Raw genomic sequence first — 20937 nt, 5'->3', positions numbered from 1 at the left:
CTAATTTGCTATATAAAAGGCCACACTTACCAATATCTGGTTACTATACCAATATACCGCGGGATGCAGAAAAGCCCCCATTATAAAGGTGGAGGCAGCATAGGTGCAAAATACTGATGAAGAGCAACACACACTCCTACCATTCATGAAACTGTGGGTTGCTTAGTATTACAGATGCACAAGATAAGGCTTATAGAGGACACCAGTCACAAAGATGCGTATAATGCACCAGGCTGGCTTACAGCCTATTAGTGACGCCCATACTATTAGAGGCGGGCTGCCCAGCACTAGTTAAGTGCACCCCACAAGAACAAACACCCTATGACCTCCCTAAAACATTGCAAGGTCTGGCTGAATCCTACAAGAATGAAAAAAATATTTGAAGTAACATTTCAGGTTCTGTCCAAAATATGCACGCTCACAACCCATGGCAAGTGTCAACATTGTGCGAGTCCGTACACTAAAAGTAAAAGCACTTCACTGAAAAGAACATCAAATAATAATAAATAACAGTGTATTGCAGTGTTTGCTATTCTGACCAGGTATTGGGGAGTTTGGCCTTTATTCTTTGATGCTTTCTTGGAGTGGATGGCCTTTTCAGTGAGCTGCTTTTAATTTTAGTGATCAGCTATGCACAAGCCGAACAGCAGTTGTTTAGTGGCCTGTGTAGACCAACCAACCAGAAGTCTGTACGCCTGGCACAAAACGATCATTAATATGATAGGTCTTTATCATCATTACTGGCACTACATGTCCAGTTTACACAGGATGTTGTGCTGCTGGTAGCAGTTATTTTTAAGCCTCCTTGACTGATCCAAAGACTCGTTTGTCGAGTGCCTGCCGGCATATCTACATGTAACAAATGCTTGTCCACTATTAGTGGCTCATGGAAATGGGCTTTTATTAAAAGTGTAACTCGGAGGAGTGTGGACCCACTGTGCCACGTGCCGGTTTTACCCTGGAGAGGCATAGCTAAGTGACTATCTGGTATTCACTAGAGCCTCTGATGGTGAGGATAGGCTTGGCCGTTGGTAGTCACGAGGTACCACTTCAGGGCAGTCCCTGGGTCTACAGCTGCTGACTGGAGTGTCACAGACACGCGGGTACATGGTAGAGGGAGAAAAAGGCAAAGATGTCGTCAGACAATCCGGAGTCAGGGCAGGCAGCACAGGTTCAGTATACTTAGCCGAGGTCAGGTGTGGAGAGGTCAGCATAAACAATAAAGGAGCTAGGTCAATGGCAGGATAGACCGAACAAACATCGACCCACAGGAACCAAAGACAAGCAACTGGGAACCAATGATCAGGCAAGGAGTGGTTGAAGGAGCTAGCAAACATATCATTTGCCCAGCAAAGGATTGGCTGCAGAAGATAAACGTTGCAGGGGGGAATTATCAGCTTACCATTGTTGTCATCAATGCCAGAATGCGATGTTGATGCATGGAGCTGTGTAACCACAAAGAAAAAAGGGGATAAGGAATTTCAGCACCGTCAAATGATATAAAAATTAGAAATGTTATTCAGTCCATATCCAGATAAAGATAATCACTCATGAATCATAAGTAAACGGAGTGTGTAGGGCGTACAAGACGCCGGCGTGACAAAAAGTTGAAACATAACAGTTTACTACACCATGGACTGGGACCAACATGGTCTCCCTTGTCATCAACCTTAACTACGGCTTCAACATTATAATATTAAATATCTATTATTAGTATTATATAGTCCACTTATTAAATACATAACTTACTACATATTTACTTTCATGGATATTCACACAAGTTTGGAAAGTTTATTCATATACAGCAAATATATTTTATGTTCCATCAATATAAAGTCCCTATTTATAGAAAAGACAGTGATAAGGATGCTATACTGCACTATACATGAGTATGGCTTACTGACTCCACACCCTGGTGCCATCAGTACTACTAGTCGGTTCCTGAGCTGCTCGTCCAGTGGCAGGTCCCAGAGTATCAGTACTAGTGTAGGGACATACAGAGAACAAGACTAACCACCATATTGCACCATGTAGCTACGAAGTGAGAGGTGAAGGAATGTTTTTCAGACTGCATACATAAAGCGTTGTAATGCTATGTTCATCCGACATCGTGTTCTCTATTATGGCGGGGGGTCTCTGTAATATATATCTAGTTATTTGTGGAATAAAAACGACTCGTCTTTTCGCTTACCAGTTATTATATATAACCTTTTACCACAAATAATGATTATTTTTCATAAATAGAGGTTGAAGTCGAGCTTGATAGATGTACCCAGCTCAAGACGGCTTAGTAAGTGAGGCCACCGCCAAGGCATGTTCATCCCGGTAGAGAGCGTATGTCTCTTTGCTCTCACACCTTCAGGCCTGAAGGCCTTTCTTAGTTAAACCTCTTCCAAGTCTGTTATCTCAAAGTTCTCAGAAGACAGCCTGTGAAGTCTCTCCTTCTGGAGATAAGCCCTTTTACATTTCGGGACTTCAAGGTGCGCTCTCCAGACAGCTCTGGCCAGCTTCTCTTCACTCTCTTTGCCCTGGGAAGCACTTTGATGGTGCATTTGAAGGTGGTACTGCTCCTGAGATAGACATTGTTCTGCTGACTTCACTTGCAGAGATAAAGACATGTGTGATATTGTATCTGCTCACATTCCATCCACCATACTGTCTGTGGGTGCCATTTGATACGGTATCTTTTTAGATTATGACAATCCCCAATACATCCATTGAGTTGATGAATAAAAAAGTCTGATGGATATCGCCAATAATATAATCTCATGGGCATGACGTACATTGAGTCATAGCCAGGCCATGCCTTCTGTTTAGCTAGAACTTTACTACGGTACATAAGTCTGCAGAAAAGAAATGTCATACTGCAGAGAGGGATCAACTGCTGGACCAATGGCTTTTAAAAAAGACCTTTAAATTCAGCGCTTGTCCCCAGAAGTCCCCATGCTCCCACTCTCCATCAGTCCCCATTTGTCACTGCTCCTAATGACCTGCGTGACAGATTAGATCATTTTGTCACAATTACAGTAGACAAAAGAGTCGGAGAAAGGAGAGTTGCTTTTTTTTCTTTCACGAAATAAGTGAGTCTGAATTGAAAAGACATTTGAGTCAGATTTGCATTATGCCTAAGTGGTTATTCCAAAGAGCCTTTTTATACGAGCAGAAGGTTTCTTTTTCCATTCTTCAATCCCTTAAGTTGAGAGGTAATTTTTTCCCTCGATTTTTCTAAAGCCGCTAGAACAAAGGATGGTAGATATTACTTGCTCCTTGTTATGTCTCCGGGAAGCCTTGGGGATTTTTACGCCTCTCTCTCATTAGGGAAACAAATTGTCTCCAATAAATATTGAACTGGAATGGCACAAGAGAAATGATTTTCTTTATTTGTATTACAGCCAAACCGAATAGTTTTCGCCTATTTAGCGATGGTTGATGAGTCTGCCAGAATCCCCTTGGACTTTCATGGGATTCGCAAAGTGTTGTTTGAAGGTATCTCTGCTTGATCATTGCGCACTTTATGTCCAGGAGTTGTAAATGAGGCAATAAAAGCACTTTAAGTGAAAAAAAAGATAAAATGTAATTGTGTTTATTGAAAGTCGTCCTTTAGATGAAGCCACACTGACGCTATGAAGGAAATAACTTCCTATATGGTTTACTTATGCAGATATTTAGGAAGATCTACTACCCGTATGTGTATATTTCTGAAAGGGAGCAGAAAGTAAATCTGTCAGCAGACAGACCCTTTTTTCTAAAGAGCATCTATAAAATTACCCTTCTGTGCTCTAGTGAGAGTCATTGCGACTCCTGTTATTGTACAAGTGTTATCATCATGACCAAATCTTCAAGAAATAGCCTGGGAGGTGATGTGCGAAGCATACAGCTCAGGAGTGAAGAATACCGCATCATGTATCGACAGAGAAGCTATGGGGTAAATGTGTGGTACTGAGGAAATGTGTCATCTTTAGCTCAAGGACTTTTAGAGATCATTTCATCTTCAACTTGCTTAACTGTTAGCAATAGCAGTAATTTTAACCAGCTGTGCCCAACCTGGGTAACCCCTTCACGACCTTGCCCTTTTCCGTTTTTGCGTTCTCGTTTTTCACTCCCCTCCTTCCCAGAGCCATAACTTTTTTATTTTTCCGTCAATATGGCCATGTGAGGGCTTGTTTTTTGCGGGACAAGTTACACTTTTGAACGACATCATTGGTTTTAGCATGTCGTGTACTAGAAAACGGGGAAAAAAAATCCAAGTGCGGTGAAATTGCAAAACAAGTGCAATCCCACATTGGTTTTTTGTTTGGCTTTTTTGCTAGGTTCACTAAATGCTAACACTGACCTGCCATTTTGATTCTCCAGGTCATTACGAGTTCATAGACACCAAACATGTCTAGGTTCTTTTTTATGTAAGTGGTAAAAAAAAATTCCAAACTTTGCTAAATAAAAAAAAAATTGCGCAATTTTCCAATACCCGTAGCGTCTCCATTTTTCGTGATCTGGGGTCTGGTGAGGGCTTATTTTTTGTGTGCCGAGCTGACGTTTTTAATGATACCATTTTGGTGCAGATAGTTCTTTTGATCACCCGTTATTGCATTTTAATGCAATGTCGCGGCAACCAAAAAAAGTAATTCTGGCGTTTCAAATTTTTTTCTTGCTCCTATGTAGCTGATTTACAGGCTTGCTGTGAGCACTGACCACAGGGTGGCGCTCAAAGCACTGGTTACTATGCCGACGCATCGCTGACCCCCGATCATGTGATGGGATCGGTGATGCACGAAGCGCCGGTTAAATGCCGCTGTCAGCATTTGACAGCGGCATTTAACTAGTTAATGGCAGCGGGTGAATCGCGATTTCACTCGCCTCTATTGCGGGCACATGTCAGTTGTTCAAAACAGCTGACATGTCCCGGCTTTGAGGTGGGCTCAGCGGCGGAGCCCACATCAAAGCAGGGGATCCGACCTCCGCTGTAATAGTACGGCGGAGGTCGGTAAGGGGTTAGTTAACCTCATATATTAGTTAATTGTTTATTTTTATCAATTAACAAAATGCAAAGTGAGTGAACCAAGAGAAAGCAAAATAAAATTAATATTTCATTTGCCATCAGAACAGCATCAAGGCATTCTAGGTACACTGGCACTCAGCTTTTGAAGGAAGCTGCCGGGAAGTTCATCATATCAAACATCATGGAGAACTAACCCCAGATCATCTATGGATGAAAGATTGCTGAAATTCTCATGCTTCTTTACGCCGAAGATGTTTTTAAAACGGAATCTGTCGGCAGATTTTTGCTATGTAATCTGAGAATATCATGAGATAGGGGTTAATACAATATTCAGTGATGTGTCACACGTAGAGTTGAGTGAATATGCTCGAAATCGGTCGCCAAATCTGAACTTGCCATATTCGTGCCATATTGGTATCCTGTTCGTGCCAAATTTATGTTTGATGGTCGATTCCGAACATATTCGTTCATTTATGCTCCCATTGACTCCAATGACAATATTGTGTTTGCAATATTTGTCGCCATTCGTAATCGGAGCCGAATTTTGAAAAATTCGCTCAGTTCTTGTCACACGTCAAGCTGTGTGCTGTTGTTTTATCACCTGGTGATTATCATTGTCTGGACTACAGCAGCTCGTGAGCACTGGTCCAACTCCACCCTTTCCTGTGATAAGCAGCTCACTGCCTATACACAATATACATAGAGAGCCTGGTGTGGGCCGAAGCAGCTTTCCCAGCTCTGCTGCATTCTAAATTTAAGAACTTTGATTGTGTCAGAGCTACTGCTGCCAATAAATTAATTGATACATCATTGGATTCTGGGTGTTCTTGCCTGCATGATGCTGCTCTCAGGTGACTTAGCAAAAACCTGCTGACTGATTCCCTTTAATGGCATTGGCTATATTTTTGGGGTCAACAAAAAGAAAAGCAAGGAGTCCTAGAAGTGATGATATTGCCCTCTTTGAGCCCTTATTTCAATATGATGGAGTCTGAGTGGGAATACATGCAGAGACAGAGCTATTTGCACAAGCCTTCATCCAAAGATCTGTAGTTAGTTCTCTAAGATGTGTGGAACAACCTCCCTGCTGAGTTCCTTCAAATACTGCATGCAAGCGTACCAGAAGAATTGATGCTTTGACTGTGTTTAGAAAGCAATCAAAAAGTTGTACAGTTTTTTGCAACTTTCTAAACATCAAAAAAAGGTGAAAAGCACTTTATGAATCCCCAATGCCTGTATTGTGCATTTTATTATAGTAATGTTTAATTTTGGACTCCTTTCCTACACTGCTATGGGAATGCCTTTCAGCAAAGGCTTTGATTCGGAGTTATTCAGTAATGTTAGCCTACATACATTGTAGAGTATCACTGGTTTGTGGAAACGGAAACACTTTGGCGCCCATTTTTGAAACAGTTTTTTGAGAAATCAGCTTCTTTCTCTTTCTGGATTGAACATTCATTCACCAAATTCTTAATTTAGAGGTAAAATCTCTCTTCAGGGAACATAGATTTTCCATTACTGAGATAGGAGATGGCAGTTGGTGCTCATAAAGTTCTATGGAGAACTGTAACTGTTATATCAGCAGAATTTCTGTGTCGGCCTCTAGCTCCTCCCTCTCCATAGAACTTTAAAAGGACCAACTGTCATCTCCTATCTCAGTAATGGGGAAATCTGACACCACTGAATACAGATTTTGGCCATCAGTTGAAAGTGAATGATCAGTCCAGGAGGTCAAAGAAGTGGATTTCTCTGATGAGAAATATTGCCATGTTTCTCATTTTAATATATGCTATTTTTTTTTTAAATTAAAACAATGGTCATTGTTTAGCTGGGAGGGGGCATGGCCAAGTGCGGAAGTCCAATGTATCCCAATTTATGCAGCAAAAGTGCCATAAATTATGACAAATGTACATCCACCTCTTGCTAAAATACCTTTCTTATGCTGGCGCATGGCAACTGAATTTGCCGCATCTAACCCAGATTAGTCTTCATCAAGACTGACATATAAAACACTAGTCTTGATTAATCGGGGCCTAAATCTCTGCATTTCTTTTTATATCTGCCTGCGAAGTGCAGAATATAGAGTTCAGTTGTGCAATGAATGCATTGACATGCATCACAGCATGGAGATTCCTGAACTTCTCCTGGTTATTTCTGTATTATTAGCATTTTCTCGAGACACTGCCATATAACCACATTACACCATCATTAGTTCTTTTGATCACATAGATACCATACCTGTGAAGCAGCAATATTTTGCTAAGGGGACAACCGCATTGTCGCTTCCTTTTGAGCACATTACTTCATTCATTGAATTCATTATTTCTTGTGTGTGACATCACTGTTACCAAGGCAACAGAAAGGACAGTGACAGCAATGTTGGGAATCCAGCGCACATTATAAGCACTTGTGTTCAGAAGGGACACAGGGGTCTGGGAAATCCAGGAGTTAAACAGGTTCTTGCAAGTGTAATTAAAACATCAGAATTCTCAAAGCCTCACTTACAAAAGATGCTTCATTTTTCCAAGGGCAGACACCTTAAACTGCTTGTTACGCTTCTTTCTCACTTTAGGAAGTTGTGATCGGTGAGGGTACGCATTAGCATCTCAGGGGCTTTCTTTGCTACAAAATTGTGTCATACTCTTAAAATCCAGACAGGACAAAATTTGGTGTTTGATCCTTCTGAAAAGAAGTACATGTGATAAGAACAAGATATATAGAACATCTGACTTAGTAGATTTTACAAGACCTGTCACTAACTCCAAAAATGTAGTTAAATACATTGTAAAATCTATTGCAAAGATGTTTACATTTGTTGCTCTTGGAGATCAGTATGTGAAATCTCTGCTTGAAGACCAACTGGGCTTTTCTTCAGGGTCTTCTCTAGGGGGTGTGCGCTTTCATTCCTCCCTCCCAAGCACAACCAAGCACAGCTCATTGGCTGATTTAACAGTCTCAGACGCTGCTGAAATTGTGATTTACAGCATCTGGGAGGGGTGAAAGAGCACTCTCCCAGAGAAGACTCTGAAGAAATGCTCGGTCTAGTCTGAAAGCTGTCCAATGCTTCAAGTAAAGATAATGTAACTACTGATCTTATTAGGACTAGAACCTAGTGAATCCTGTGCACCAGGCAGAAGCTTTTCTCTTTGAACTATTAAACCACCTTCTGCTTGTCCTTGTTATATTGCTGCTTATATGTACCTACCTCTGACTTCCCGCTGACTATGCTATCTGCTGCTTCTCCACATTGCTGTTCCCATGTACCGACCGCTGACTTCCCACTTACTCTGCTACTTGCTGCTCCTCCACATTGTTGTTATCCTGTGCTAACATCTGGCTTCCAACTGACTATGCTACCTTCTTTTCCGACTTGTTATATTGCTGCTCATATGTACCAACCTCTGACTTCCCACTGAGTACACTACCTGCTGCTCTTTCACATTGCTGTTCCCGTGTACCAACCTCTGACTTCCCACTGACTACGCTACCTGCTGCTCCTCCACATTGCTGTTTTACCTTCTGCTCCTCTTTATGTTATTGCTGATCATGTGTTCCGACCTCTGCCTTCCCACTGACTCCGCTACCTGCTGATCCTCCACATTGCTGTTTTACCTTCTGCTCCTCTTTATGTTATTACTGCTCATGTGTTCCGACCTCTGCCTTCCCACTGACTCCGCTACCTGCTGATCCTCCACATTGCTGTTCCCGTGTACCGACCTCTGACTTCCCACTGACTTTGCTACCTGCTGCTCCTCCACATTGCTGTTCCCCTGTACCGTCCCATGACTTCACACTGACTACGCTACCTGCTGCTCCTCCACATTTCTGTTCCCCTGTACCGACCTCTGACTTCCCACTCACTCCGCTACCTGCTGCTCCTCCACATTGCTGTTCCCCTGTACCGACCTCTGACTTCCCACTGACTCTGCTACCTGCTGCTCCACATTTCTGTTCCCCTGTACCGACCTCTGACTTCCCACTCACTCCGCTACCTGCTGCTCCTCCACATTGCTGTTCCCCTGTACCGACCTCTGACTTACCAGTGACTCTGCTACCTGCTGTTCCTCCACATTGCTGTTCCTCTGTACCGACCTCTGACATCCCACTGACTACTCTACCTGCTGCTCCTCCACATTGCTGTTCCCCTGTACCGACTGACTTCCCACTGACTACTATACCTGCTGCTCTTCCACATTGCTGTTCCCCTGTACTGACCCCTGACATCCCACTTACACCGCTACCTGCTGCTCCTCCATATTGCTGTTTCCATGTACCGACCTCTGACTTCCCACTGACTCCGCTACCTGCTGCTCCTCCACATTGTTGTTCCCCTGTACTGACCTCTGACTTCCCACTGACTACGCTACCTGCTGCTCCTCTACATTGCTGTTCCCAGGTACCAACCACTGACTTCCCACTGTCTATGCACACTGCTTGTGCTACGCCAGTGGTTGCAATAAAAAGACTCCAATCCAGACCCGAATCATTAGGCTATGTTTCCACGGTCAGGAAACGTTCAGGATTTGCCGCGGATTGGACGCTGCGTACAGCCAATCCGCAGCGTCCAGATGTTACAGCATAGTGGAGGGGATTTTATGAAATTCCGTCTCCACTATGCGTTCAGGGCCGCATCTGGCGGCCCTGCGTACCTGGACATGCGGCGCGTCTTTCCAGACTGCAGCATGTCTATTTATGTTGCGGAGATGCTCTGCCTCCGCAAGATAAATAACCCGGTCTATGAATACGATGTGGTGATTCCACCTGTGTTCAATGAACACATCTGGAATCACCGCGCGTACAACAGGGAGTGGCGCTTTGGGCGGAGCGTGGTATCCTCTACGTTCAAAGCACTGCCAATACGCCTCATGGAAACATACCCTAACAGCACTCTTTGCCTAGTAGACAGGCCACTGCTACAGCCTATCAGTTATCACTCTGATTCAGGCAATGAGCATTAAACTACAAAATTAAAAATCCTTCAACTTTTGAGAATGGCGAGCTGCATAGTTTATTTTTACAAGCACTCTGCAATTTTACCTGCTTAAGAAGATGAGACAGAACTTTTAAGAAAGAAATTCCAGAGATTCTCTGTTTTCAGAATATGTTGCACCTTATTATATTTCAGAAACCCAAACTTAGAACAATATTGTGTTGCTCTGGGTAAGTAGTAATAACTAGTCATGATTTTGAGTGAGCTTATCCGGTCCTGCCTGTGGTGTGGTCCCCAAATGGTCTCACCGAAGTGTGCGGGTCAAAAGTCGTTATCATTCTGCCACATTCTCCATCATCTCTCCCAGCAGTCTCCCAGAATGATGGTGATTAAACGTGAAGTTTTTATGATGCATACGATTGCATTGCATTCAAGATGGAGATTTCTAGGAAATTAAATAATGCATAGGGAAACCGTATCAATAGTAGTGCCTGGGCAGTAACAGGCTCACGCTCTTACCGCATACTTAAAATGCCAAATCTAGTTACACTTACGGCATTTTATGTGCAATCAATATGGGAAAGGCAATGACGCTTTTATGAGGAAGTCACAATGTGTCACATAATTTCATTTGCCTAAAGCTAATATGGTTCTGTCGCTTATGTTATTACCAGCAGCAATACAAAAAAATCACATTGGAAGTAAAAAGCAAAAATATCAGCGAAAGAGTTAACTGGATTAATAGCGAGAGTAAGGAATAATTGTCCATGGTCGATGCTCCTCATCCGGACAGAACACTTTAGCAGTGTCTGGCAGCTGAAGGGTTCATTAAATTAACATCAGGTCTTTTAGTGGATGGGCTTCAGAGGCAGTCGTCATGGCAACCGCTTTATTAAACAGCTGCCCTAACGACGTGGGGACATGGCGGGATGGATGGGGGAATCGAAAGTAAGAATGAGGCTGAGACTGTGAAAGTCATTGCTGTTCTTTGAAGACGGGACCCCGACTGTGGTGGACCAACTGCGGCGTCCTTCTGACAAATTCTCCTCTGCTTTTATGTGTAAGAATCAGATTTGGAGGCTGTGACTCTTGTCTTTGAACGGAGATGAGCCAGTTGTTGGCTCACATTGACCTTGTGTTCATGACTTTGGCTTTCTGGCGTTTTTTTTTAAGAGGTATACGGAGTGTTTGCTGTTACTCGTATTTTCCTGAAAAGACCACAGAATGAACCAGTCTGGTGACATTCACAATGTACCGGACCAATTGCAAGATGTGAAATTAGCATATTTTACAGTTTTGTTCTTTTTGGTATCTTTGGGAATCTACTGGTGCTTTTTTCCCAAGTTAACAGAATTCCCTGTTTCCTGGGCCAATATCTGTAGCAGTTCCATTTTTCACTCTGTATTCAAGACCCTCTGTACGCTAGGTGCCAGAAGGCAACGGGAAATGATTACTACCCACTTATTGTAACGGTTATTATTATTAGCAGAGATAATGGGCATTTTCCCGACGAAGGCCAGAGTTTAATCGGCTCCATTCTGCACCGTGTAAAACCTCTGCGGAAAGCCATAAAAAATCCAGGCCAGGGTGCAGTGAAAACAAGAGTCATAAATATAGAAAATCCGTTACTTGCACAGCTCCTCTTCTGGAACTGACTCCGGTGCGCCTCTAAGTCACAAAGACCTGAATTGGCCACAGAGAAAAGTTTCCTGTGGATCTTCTCTATTTTTACATTTCTTAATATCATAATTGCATATCCCATACAGTCTTGCTGAATTCTCGGATGTTTTCTCGCAACCAGTTCAATTCTATATTACATTTTTCATGAGGCTTACAGAACAGAAGCAGCTTTATTAGAATATAATGGGCAATTTACAATACATATTTTGTGCTCATTAAAGAACTTTCCTTCTGACAAGTATTCATTAATAAATCTCTGTGATTTTCTTACATTAGCTCTTCCAACTTGCTTAAAGGGTTTCTCCAGTGAAGATAAGTTATAACCTATCTACGGAATAGTTCCCTGTCCTACTGATCGGGGCCAAGTGGTTGGACCCCCACAGATCAATAAGTTATCACTTATCCTACAGAGAGGTGGTAAATTCTATTCAACGAATAACCTCTTTAACTTGGGGTCATACAAAGCAACAACGGCCTTAGTGGGGTGTACATAGGTTCTCAGAAGGCAACCTCTTTATTTCCCAAGGGTGCCCTGGAATTTATCTTGGGGATTGTGAAGGGTCAGCGAGCTACCGGCTGCCATACTCTAATGCCCAACAGATTCTCATTTCCTCCTTGGCCGAATTGGTGGCCAGTGCCAATAGACTGTGCCTCCTCCTGACTTGTAATCTATTTTGCCATTATGAACAGATTTTCCTTCAAACATGAGGATGAATACTAGGAGGGCGAATTATTTAGCACCAATATTTCACTATCCTCAGCCCCGTCTTTACAATTGGCAGAGTTCAGGGCCATTGATGGGCGCCAATATACTTTTGTTTATTGCGCCTGTTAACAGACATGAGGACAGGAAAGTGAAGTCTCCTCCTCAGGCTGCTGATATGGCACATCCTTGCCGTTGGTGGAGGTGGTGACCAGTGTAGAAAGTTGAGCAGGTGAGTATAATACAGTATAATGAATCCTATCTGTGAGCTCGATATAGTACTATGGCTACTACTGTATGAGTATTATGATATGACACTATTATATGGTCACTAGGGGCTGTATTAATGGATGACACTGATAAATGGGCATCATATATTTCCATAGGCGCTATAACTGACGTAATATGGACACTATAGAAATAATTATTTAATGGTACTAATAGTCATGGTGCTATGGAAGCTTTATTGCACTTTGAATTGAGTATTATTTAGGAACATTATATTGGGAATGTATGTGGTAGGACTGCATACAGATAATGTAGTGATCAGCTAAAGCACCCGTCACACAAAGCGAGATCGCTAGCGAGATCGCTGCTGAGTCACAAGTTTTGTGACGCAACAGCGACCTCAGTAGCGATATCGCTATGTGTGACACGTAGCAGCGACCAGGCCCCTGCTGTGAGATCGCTGGTCGTGTCGGAATGGCCTGGACCTTTTTTTGGTCGTTGAGGTCCCGCTGGGTAGCACACATCGCTGTGTTTGACACCTTACCAATGACCTCATGACAGGATGTCCCTCATTGAGGTCTGTTAATCGTCATGAAATAGCTGCCATGTGACATCGTTGTACAGGTCGCTGCATCGCTGCTGCGTCGTTGGGGAGATCTCACAGTTTGACATCTCACCAGCGACCACATAGCGACGCAGCAACGATCCCTGACAGGTCGTATCGTTGTCGGGATCACTTTAGCGTCGCTATGTGTGACGGGGCCTTAAGGCGTACTAGACAGGCTCGTGTGAGCTGCACCCTCTTTTACTGATTAATAAGGATTCAACCAAATTACTATGTCTTTCAACGACAAGAATGTTGCTGTTTTATGCATAATTATAGTTAAGCTATTATACAGGATTATATATATATATGTGTGTGTATATATATATATATTTATATATATATATATATATATAGATATATACTGTATATATATTCATTGATACTAGAAATTTGGAGATTTGGATCTAGTGGAAGGTTTGTATTGTGCTACAACCATCTGTTGTCCAATATATTGCAATTAAATTCAATTAGCGCTCTTGACCTAAGCTTTTCCTTATCTATTGGTCTTTTATACACACGTGACATCCCTCTCATCAGCGTTTCCGCACATACTGTCTATGGGAGCATCTACTATTACTAGGTCTTACTGGGACAATTGCTTCTCTTGCCTACAGGTGGCGATACACTGTGACGATACCCATGATAGCGCCAGCAGGATCTGCACGTCTATGATGTTATTAGATTCCAGCTAATGCAAACCTGTTTCTAAGCTGATTGTGCTTATTACAAATATCTATTTTTGGTTCCTAATCATCCCAGATTATCTATTTTAGCATTTAACAAGATTAGTGGAAGCATTCCCATGTCTTGTACATTTCATGTCCTGATCCTAGAAACATATCTAAACATATCTTATGTAGTGGTTTATTTGGAGGGAATAAGGGGACATATTTGAGTCTGTGGCTTACTCTACACTGCTGACTTTTGACTAGATTTTACTATGGAAAATCCCATTTAAGCGTGTTTAATGCTTGGACTGCTTACTTACACAGTGGGATCCGTTCTCTTTTTCAATGATACTTTTGCCCTACATTCTATATTTCCATTTGTGGCTGTTTCCAGCTAAGATAGCGGCTAAATCATACACCGTCCCAGTTGTCCTGGCTTGTTGGCCAGCATGTGACAGTATCAATATCCGAATGGGCCGCTGGGCTAGTCTAAGCCTTTGGTTCAGTTGGCTGCTTTAATCTCTCAGTAGACACATGCCAGCCTCCTCCTCAATCTCTCCACGTCTCTCAGTGTGACACCATGTTACAATCAAATGGCTATTCAAAAATGCAAATCCCACCACGTGCGGGCAGGAGGCAAACTCTCACCCTTCCCCCCTCTAAAGGCAAGGGCGCTATTCAACTCTGCTGCCTTTCTTTACACGCTAAACATTGACCTAGCCATCTCCTACGTGTATAGCAAAAATATATGTGTAATATATAGTAATGTTCATACAACACAAAAAATAAGACATTAATTAAACACTTATATGATATAAATAACGGTACAGTAGGCGTTGAAAAGTTCAGTGGAAAGGTCATTTTTGGAAGAAGCAACAATCCTGTCTAATAATGATGGCAAGACGTAGTTTAGAGGCAGTCGTATGAGTGTATAGCACAATGGAAACTGACATCCATAGCCTCTTCCAACCCCGTTAATATTCTACGCTCGTTAGTTCTACCCATATTGCTGACATTACTGACAGCTTAAAGGAAAGCAAAAGTAGGTTAAAGTGCCAGTGTCATGAGACACCAGTTAGAACAACCCTGTACTGGTCTAATATACCACAGTTTTCCAGACTCCCTGTAAAAAAAACATGTGAGGACGAAGACTCTTGTCTGCCAGTGCCTCTTCTCTAATCATCAGGACTGCCAGGACAAAAGACAACGCTGATTGGAGAAGAGCTGCTGGCTGCTGGGCTTTCCTTCTGGGATCTGCTCTGGTGTGCTGGGCTGTGGAGTTGGAGTCAAAGTCGTTGTCCATTTTGGTGAAGTTGGAGTCGATATAAAATGTGCCAACTTCGAGTCCTAAAATAAATGTTTTCATAAGAATTTGAGAAAGTTACAAAATGTCCTATAAATGTCTGTTCTGTTCCTGATCTCAGGATCTCGGCTTTTAGCTGAGATGAATCTGTGCCGCACTTTACGTACATGCTCAGTAGTGAGGTAGTGCTGGGAGTCGGAGTCGGAGTGGTGGACTCGGAGTCGGAAGTCAGCGAAATTGAGCAGTCAGACTTGGTGGTTTGGTTACCCACGCCAGAGCCCTGCTGGTGTGGTGGTAGTTTTTACAACTAAAAAACAATAGACTTGTGATTTTTTGTTGTTGTTGTGAATGGTGATATTTTCCCATTGGAGTTGTTTTATATCTCAAAACCATACAATGATGGACGTTATGTGGTGGAATACCTGAAATTAGCTTATCAGGTATGATGTTTTGGCACCCACGGCTGCTCTTGTCACTTTCGCTCTTTCATTTCTCTCAGTACTTCCCATCGTTTTTTAATTATTTATTAAGTATGTCTAGAGCACATAATAAATTTGGGGCATGCCATGTTCTTTCCTTTTCTGGTGCCTTTTGCTCATTCATGTATTTGAGATTCCATTGCCAGTAGCGGGCATTAACTTCTGCAGTGACGTACAGTACTGGAAAACCTACGGTTGGAGCTTAAAGGGTTACAGAACTTTTTTATTAACATGTCTCAAGTTTCTAGAGGAATTAGTGAAAAATCAAACTTTCCATTTATTTCAATTTCTTACAGACCATTCTGTAATAGAGTTGGGTTGATTTAATGAGCATTCTGTGTTTTGGTTTTCTTCAGATTCGGGCAGATGGTCCTCCGTACGGTGGCATTCAGTATGAAGTAGTACACGCAATGAGAGATGGAAGTCCAATCCTTAGGGACATGGCATTTTCCACGGACAGCAAATACCTCTACATCATGTCAGAAAGACAGGTAAGAAACTGTGACCAAATTGTGGCAAAGTTGACCACACATATTTATTGGAGTTATGTGAAAGGGAAGATGGTGATAATTGTGATGGGTATGACCGAACAATGCCTGCCTGAAAACTTATCGGCCATGTTGGATCTGGGTTGCTGGTTGATTATGGTTGATAGTTTGCCACTTTTTTCTCTATGTATATTTTTAATACTGTGAATATATAGCCTCCACGGTTTGTGTGTAGTACTGCAGCTTGGTGGCATTGACGTGACTGAGGCAGGTGTATCACTATTTTATCATTCTGTTCTTGAACAACTCCTTTCATCTAATGAGGAGGTGCACAACCTTTTCTAGCCAGAGAGCCACATTGTCATATATTATAAAATGTATTGGGGTATTACCATCTATCATGTATCCAAATTATATGCCATAAATTCATGTTAGATAGCAGGCTATAAAGTGACACCAGCACCTATAGGAATAATAGGGGCCCCCTGTACCTCCAGTTGGCACTTGAATGTGGCTCTACCCAGTGTAAACTTAAAGGGGTATTCCCATCTGCAAGATCATATCCCAATATCTAGTAGGTATAATAATATTAATAATACAATTAGCAAATACCTCCAATTAGAAATGTAGTGTAGTTTTTCTGATTCGCTATGTCTCTTTCCTCATGTGCAGGCAATGCAGGACCTTAGGTATCCACGGTTACGACCAGTGATATAGTGACAGTTAGCTAGTTGCTAGTGGTCATATCATAGATACCCAAGGTCCTGCAATGCCTGCACATGAGGAAAGAGACATGAAAAACTTTACTACATTTCTAATTGGCGGTATTTGCTATTATTATTATTACACCTACTACATATTGGGATAGGATCTTGGAGATGGGAATACCCCTTTAGGCTATGTGCACACGTCAGGATTTTCTTGCAGAAATTTCCTGACAAAATCAGGACATTTCTGCCAGAAATCCGCATGCGTTTTTTTGCGCGGATTTTACGCGTTTTTTTGTGCAGATGTTTTGTGGCCGCACAGAATGGCATAGCGTGCCACCTGTGGCCCCCTCGCGCAGGTTGTCCACCCAGACCTAATGATCATTCTCATAGACAATCATGCCAGGGAGGAGGTCTTTGGGGGCTTATGATGCAGGACGCTTTTCGGTTGGGTCAGGCGTTTGGAGAGGATGTAGAATGTGACAAGCATATGACAGCAGCTGTGACATGGTGGCTCCCAGAGCAGGTGCGTCACTAATGTGTTCCAGACTTCCTGCCGAACATCCTGGTGATGCCTGTACATTGTTACAGCATACAACAATTCATCCTGAATATTACTGCCTCACTTTCTGTCTTGGCGGTTACTATGAAATATTAAAATGCAAGCATAATTATGCTCAGAATCATCGATTATATATTTGTATCCGCCACCCGAAAGGATTCCAGCAGCAAATCTGATGTACAGCGGCGAGGGGGATATAAAGCTGAGTAGCTGTAGGTCTGCCTAATTTGTCCAAATCACATTTTCCAAGGTGTCGGCTTGAGCCACCTCCTATCGGAAACATGGAAGCCTTTTCTCCACACCTCGTAATTGTTTGTGTCGGGTTTATGATAATTCAGAATTAAAGCGAGAGATGTTTAATCCTTTCTCCTGCTCGCTGCGGGAGACATTAATGCACATTTTTCTCTTGCAAATTGACTTCTCCATGTAAAGATTAGAGCGGCCAGAGTTTGTTCTGTTTGGATAGCAGCCTTGTAGAATTCAGATTTCATGCAAATTTAGGGAAGCGTTTTAGGCTGCTGGCAGTGTGATAATGAAAGACCAGTGCAGCAAACTGGGCATTTAGGAAGGAGCGCACATCAGTCCACGGTGACTGATTCAGGAATGTGCAATATCTGAGATTAATGCGACAAAGTGAGATGAGATATTACACAGCAGAGTTATTACTATCAGATACAGCCTATGCCGGCGATTGTTTCCTACCAGCTAGAAATAACTCGCTTTATTAGGGTGCACCCGCTAAAACACCACAAGAGGGGCAAATGCTGCACTCCTCCATGTTAAATTGTATTGTGATGTCAAATACGTTCTTAGTAGCACCTTACACTGAAGATGGCATGATTTCTGTTAATCGAGAAGAATTCAATATTTTTTGTGAGCGTGATATCACAGTCACATGTACGCATATTATTTCATGCAGTGCCATAGGAGAGCAGTACACACAGTACCAAACTGCGGCCTCCCATGATCGCTTAAGACCTTGCTCAGACGATAGCCTATCCGTATTGTCATCCATATGCCATCCGTGATTCCAATGTCTACATCCGTATGTGAACAATTTAATACATAATAAAGATTAAATACAATTTCCTATCTTAGTAATTGAAATGCATCCACAAAAAAACTCATGACATGCAGATGATTAAATTATGGTCCATTGAGGAAGGAGTCACAGCCTGGAAACATCGGAAGTTTGGTTTATTGACTCCACCGACCTGGTTGTGACGAATAGACAATGCTGGGGATGTGAATTTCCATAGATTTCCGTTCCCCATGATCCCCACATGGTTATGTTAGTAAATGTCCAAGATGGCTTAAAAATGTGCAATTTTTTTAATATCTGGATATTCCTATTGTTGACCTCCTCAGGCACCAGAGCTTGGGTGGAACTGCTTCTTCTGAGCCCCATTGAGCATTGCTGTGCTGTAATCATGTCAAATTATTTCAGAGAAAAAGTCATTTTGATCCTGATTCTTTTTATACTTTTGGAGTGAGAGCTGTTTGGTAAGTACAGGAAAGCCTTCTCGCTCTGAGAAAGTTTTATAGGTAAGGGAAAAGTCTGACGGCTATATAATTCGGACAAGGATCGCAACGTAATACTCGTAGGCTCTCCGGACATATGCGTAACGGCATGTATTTCTATGCAGTTGTCACGCTTGGGTCGGGAGAGCCTCCAGCCAATCTGAGCATTGCGCTGCGATCCTTTTCCTAGTTATTCAGCCTTCTGACTCTTCCCTTAGGCTTGTAATGTTCATCATAAGGCTTGGTTCCCTCTAATCTGTGTGCACTGGAAACACCTTCCAGACAGGTGGAGCTATGAAGCTGTGTTCATACATTACGGCTGCAGCACTGCTGCGATCTAAACAAAACAGCACCAACGTGCAGATGTAAAAGCTGTTCATTAATGATGGCTACAAGGTTGTGCGGCTGTGCGAGAGTTTGCAGCCAATATACAGTGGGTACGGAAAGTCTTCAGACCCCTTTACATTTTTCACTCTTTGTCTCATTGCAGCCGTTTGGTAAATTCAAAAAAGTTTATTTTATTCTCATTAATGTACACTCTGCGCTCAATCTTGACTGAAAAAACAGAAATGTAGACATCATAAGTATTCAGACCCTTTGCTGTGTATTGAGTAGAAGCACCCTTTTGAGCTACTACAGCCGTGAGTCTTCTTGGGAATGATGCAACAAGTATTTCACACCTGGATTTGACGACCCTCTGCCATTCTTCCTTGCAGATCTTCTCCATTTCCAGTCAACAATGGTCACAGAGTTGTTCTGAAGCCACTCATTTGTTATTTGAGCTGTGTACTTAGGGTCATTGTCTTTTTGGAAGGTGAACCTTCCAAAAAGTCTGAAGTTTAGAGCAGTTTGGAAGAGGTCTTCATCCATGATATCTCTGTACTTGGCCGCATTCATGCTTCCTTCAATGACAACCAGTCGTCCTGTCTCTGCAGATGAGAATCACCCCAATAGCATGATGCTGCCACCACCATGCTTCACTGTTGGGATTGTATTGGGTAGGCGATGAGCAGTGCCTGGTTTTCTCCCCACATACCACTTAGAAGGTCTATCTTCGTCTCATCAGTCGGGAGAATCTTATTTCTCATAGTCTGGGAGTCCTTCATGTGTTTTTTAGCAAACTCTATGCGGGCTTTCATATGTGTTGCACTGAAGAGAGGCTTCCGTCAGGCCACTCTGCCATCAAGTGTAACAACCCTGCCGGCATCACTGCATGGCCTTCCATTCCCCACCTGCCTGTTACATCAACTCACTCACCCAGTGCCATGCTGTGAGATCTGTCTGCTGCCGGCTCCATGCCATGTGCTTCATGGCGGCTTCCTCTGTGTACACTTCCTGGCTGTGTGCATAGGGGGGCGGTGCCAGCCACTCCGGATTCTTATTGAGACTGTGTGCACCTCCCTTGGGTGTTCCTGGCCAATAGCCTTGAGGCCTCTGATACTTAAGGCATCCTCACCCATTGGAGGATGCCTGAGCAAACTATTCCCCTCAGTTAGCATTTGCTACTGAGCTGCCAGGTCGTGTCTGTTTCCTGTCTCAGAGGGCTGCAATACTGCAGGCCTTCATCTGTGTTCTGTCTGTTTATCTGTGTCCGTTCCTGTCTGAACTCTGGTCTATGTCTGTCCCTGCTCCTCCTTTGTCATTAGTCATTTCCCACTCTGCTGTGTGTACCTCCGCCTTATCTTTCTGCTCTGTTCGCCACTGTCTGTGGCTCTGCTTCTCTCTGCTCAGTTCCACCACAACCTGTGGTTCTGTGTCTCTCAGCTTTTCTCTCAGCTCTGCTCTCTGTAACTTTGCTCTGCACTCTGACCTTGCTTTACACTCTGTGGCTTTGCTCTCAGCTCTGCACTCAGACCTTGCTCCGCACTCTGTGGCTTTGCTCTGCGGCTCCGCTCCTTGCGGTTCTACCTGGCTCCGCTCCTTGCGGTTCTATGTCTTTAGCTTTTGGCGTTACCTCCTGCGGTTCTGCTCTTGGCTCTGCCTCCAGCGCCTCCGCTCTTGGCTCCGCCTCCAGCGCCTCTGCTCTGGTCTCCGCCTCCAACAGCTCCGCTCTTGGCTCCGCCTCCAG

At 43.0% G+C, this 20937-nt stretch overlaps 1 protein-coding gene across 1 annotated transcript in view; it reads left to right on the top strand.

The window, feature by feature from the left end:
* PLXNA2 (plexin A2) overlaps positions 1–20937 on the top strand; it is a 354945-nt gene that overhangs the window by 187391 nt on the left and 146617 nt on the right. The window contains exon 4 of the mRNA XM_069756297.1: positions 15948–16082. Coding sequence (XP_069612398.1) covers positions 15948–16082 — 135 coding nt within the window. The remainder of the gene's footprint in view (positions 1–15947; positions 16083–20937) is intronic.

This window comes from Ranitomeya imitator, chromosome 3 (assembly GCF_032444005.1).
Source record: "Ranitomeya imitator isolate aRanImi1 chromosome 3, aRanImi1.pri, whole genome shotgun sequence".
Taxonomy (NCBI): domain Eukaryota; kingdom Metazoa; phylum Chordata; class Amphibia; order Anura; family Dendrobatidae; genus Ranitomeya; species Ranitomeya imitator.
Note: the sequence above shows the minus strand (reverse complement) of the source record. Positions and strands in the feature narration are given on the sequence as shown.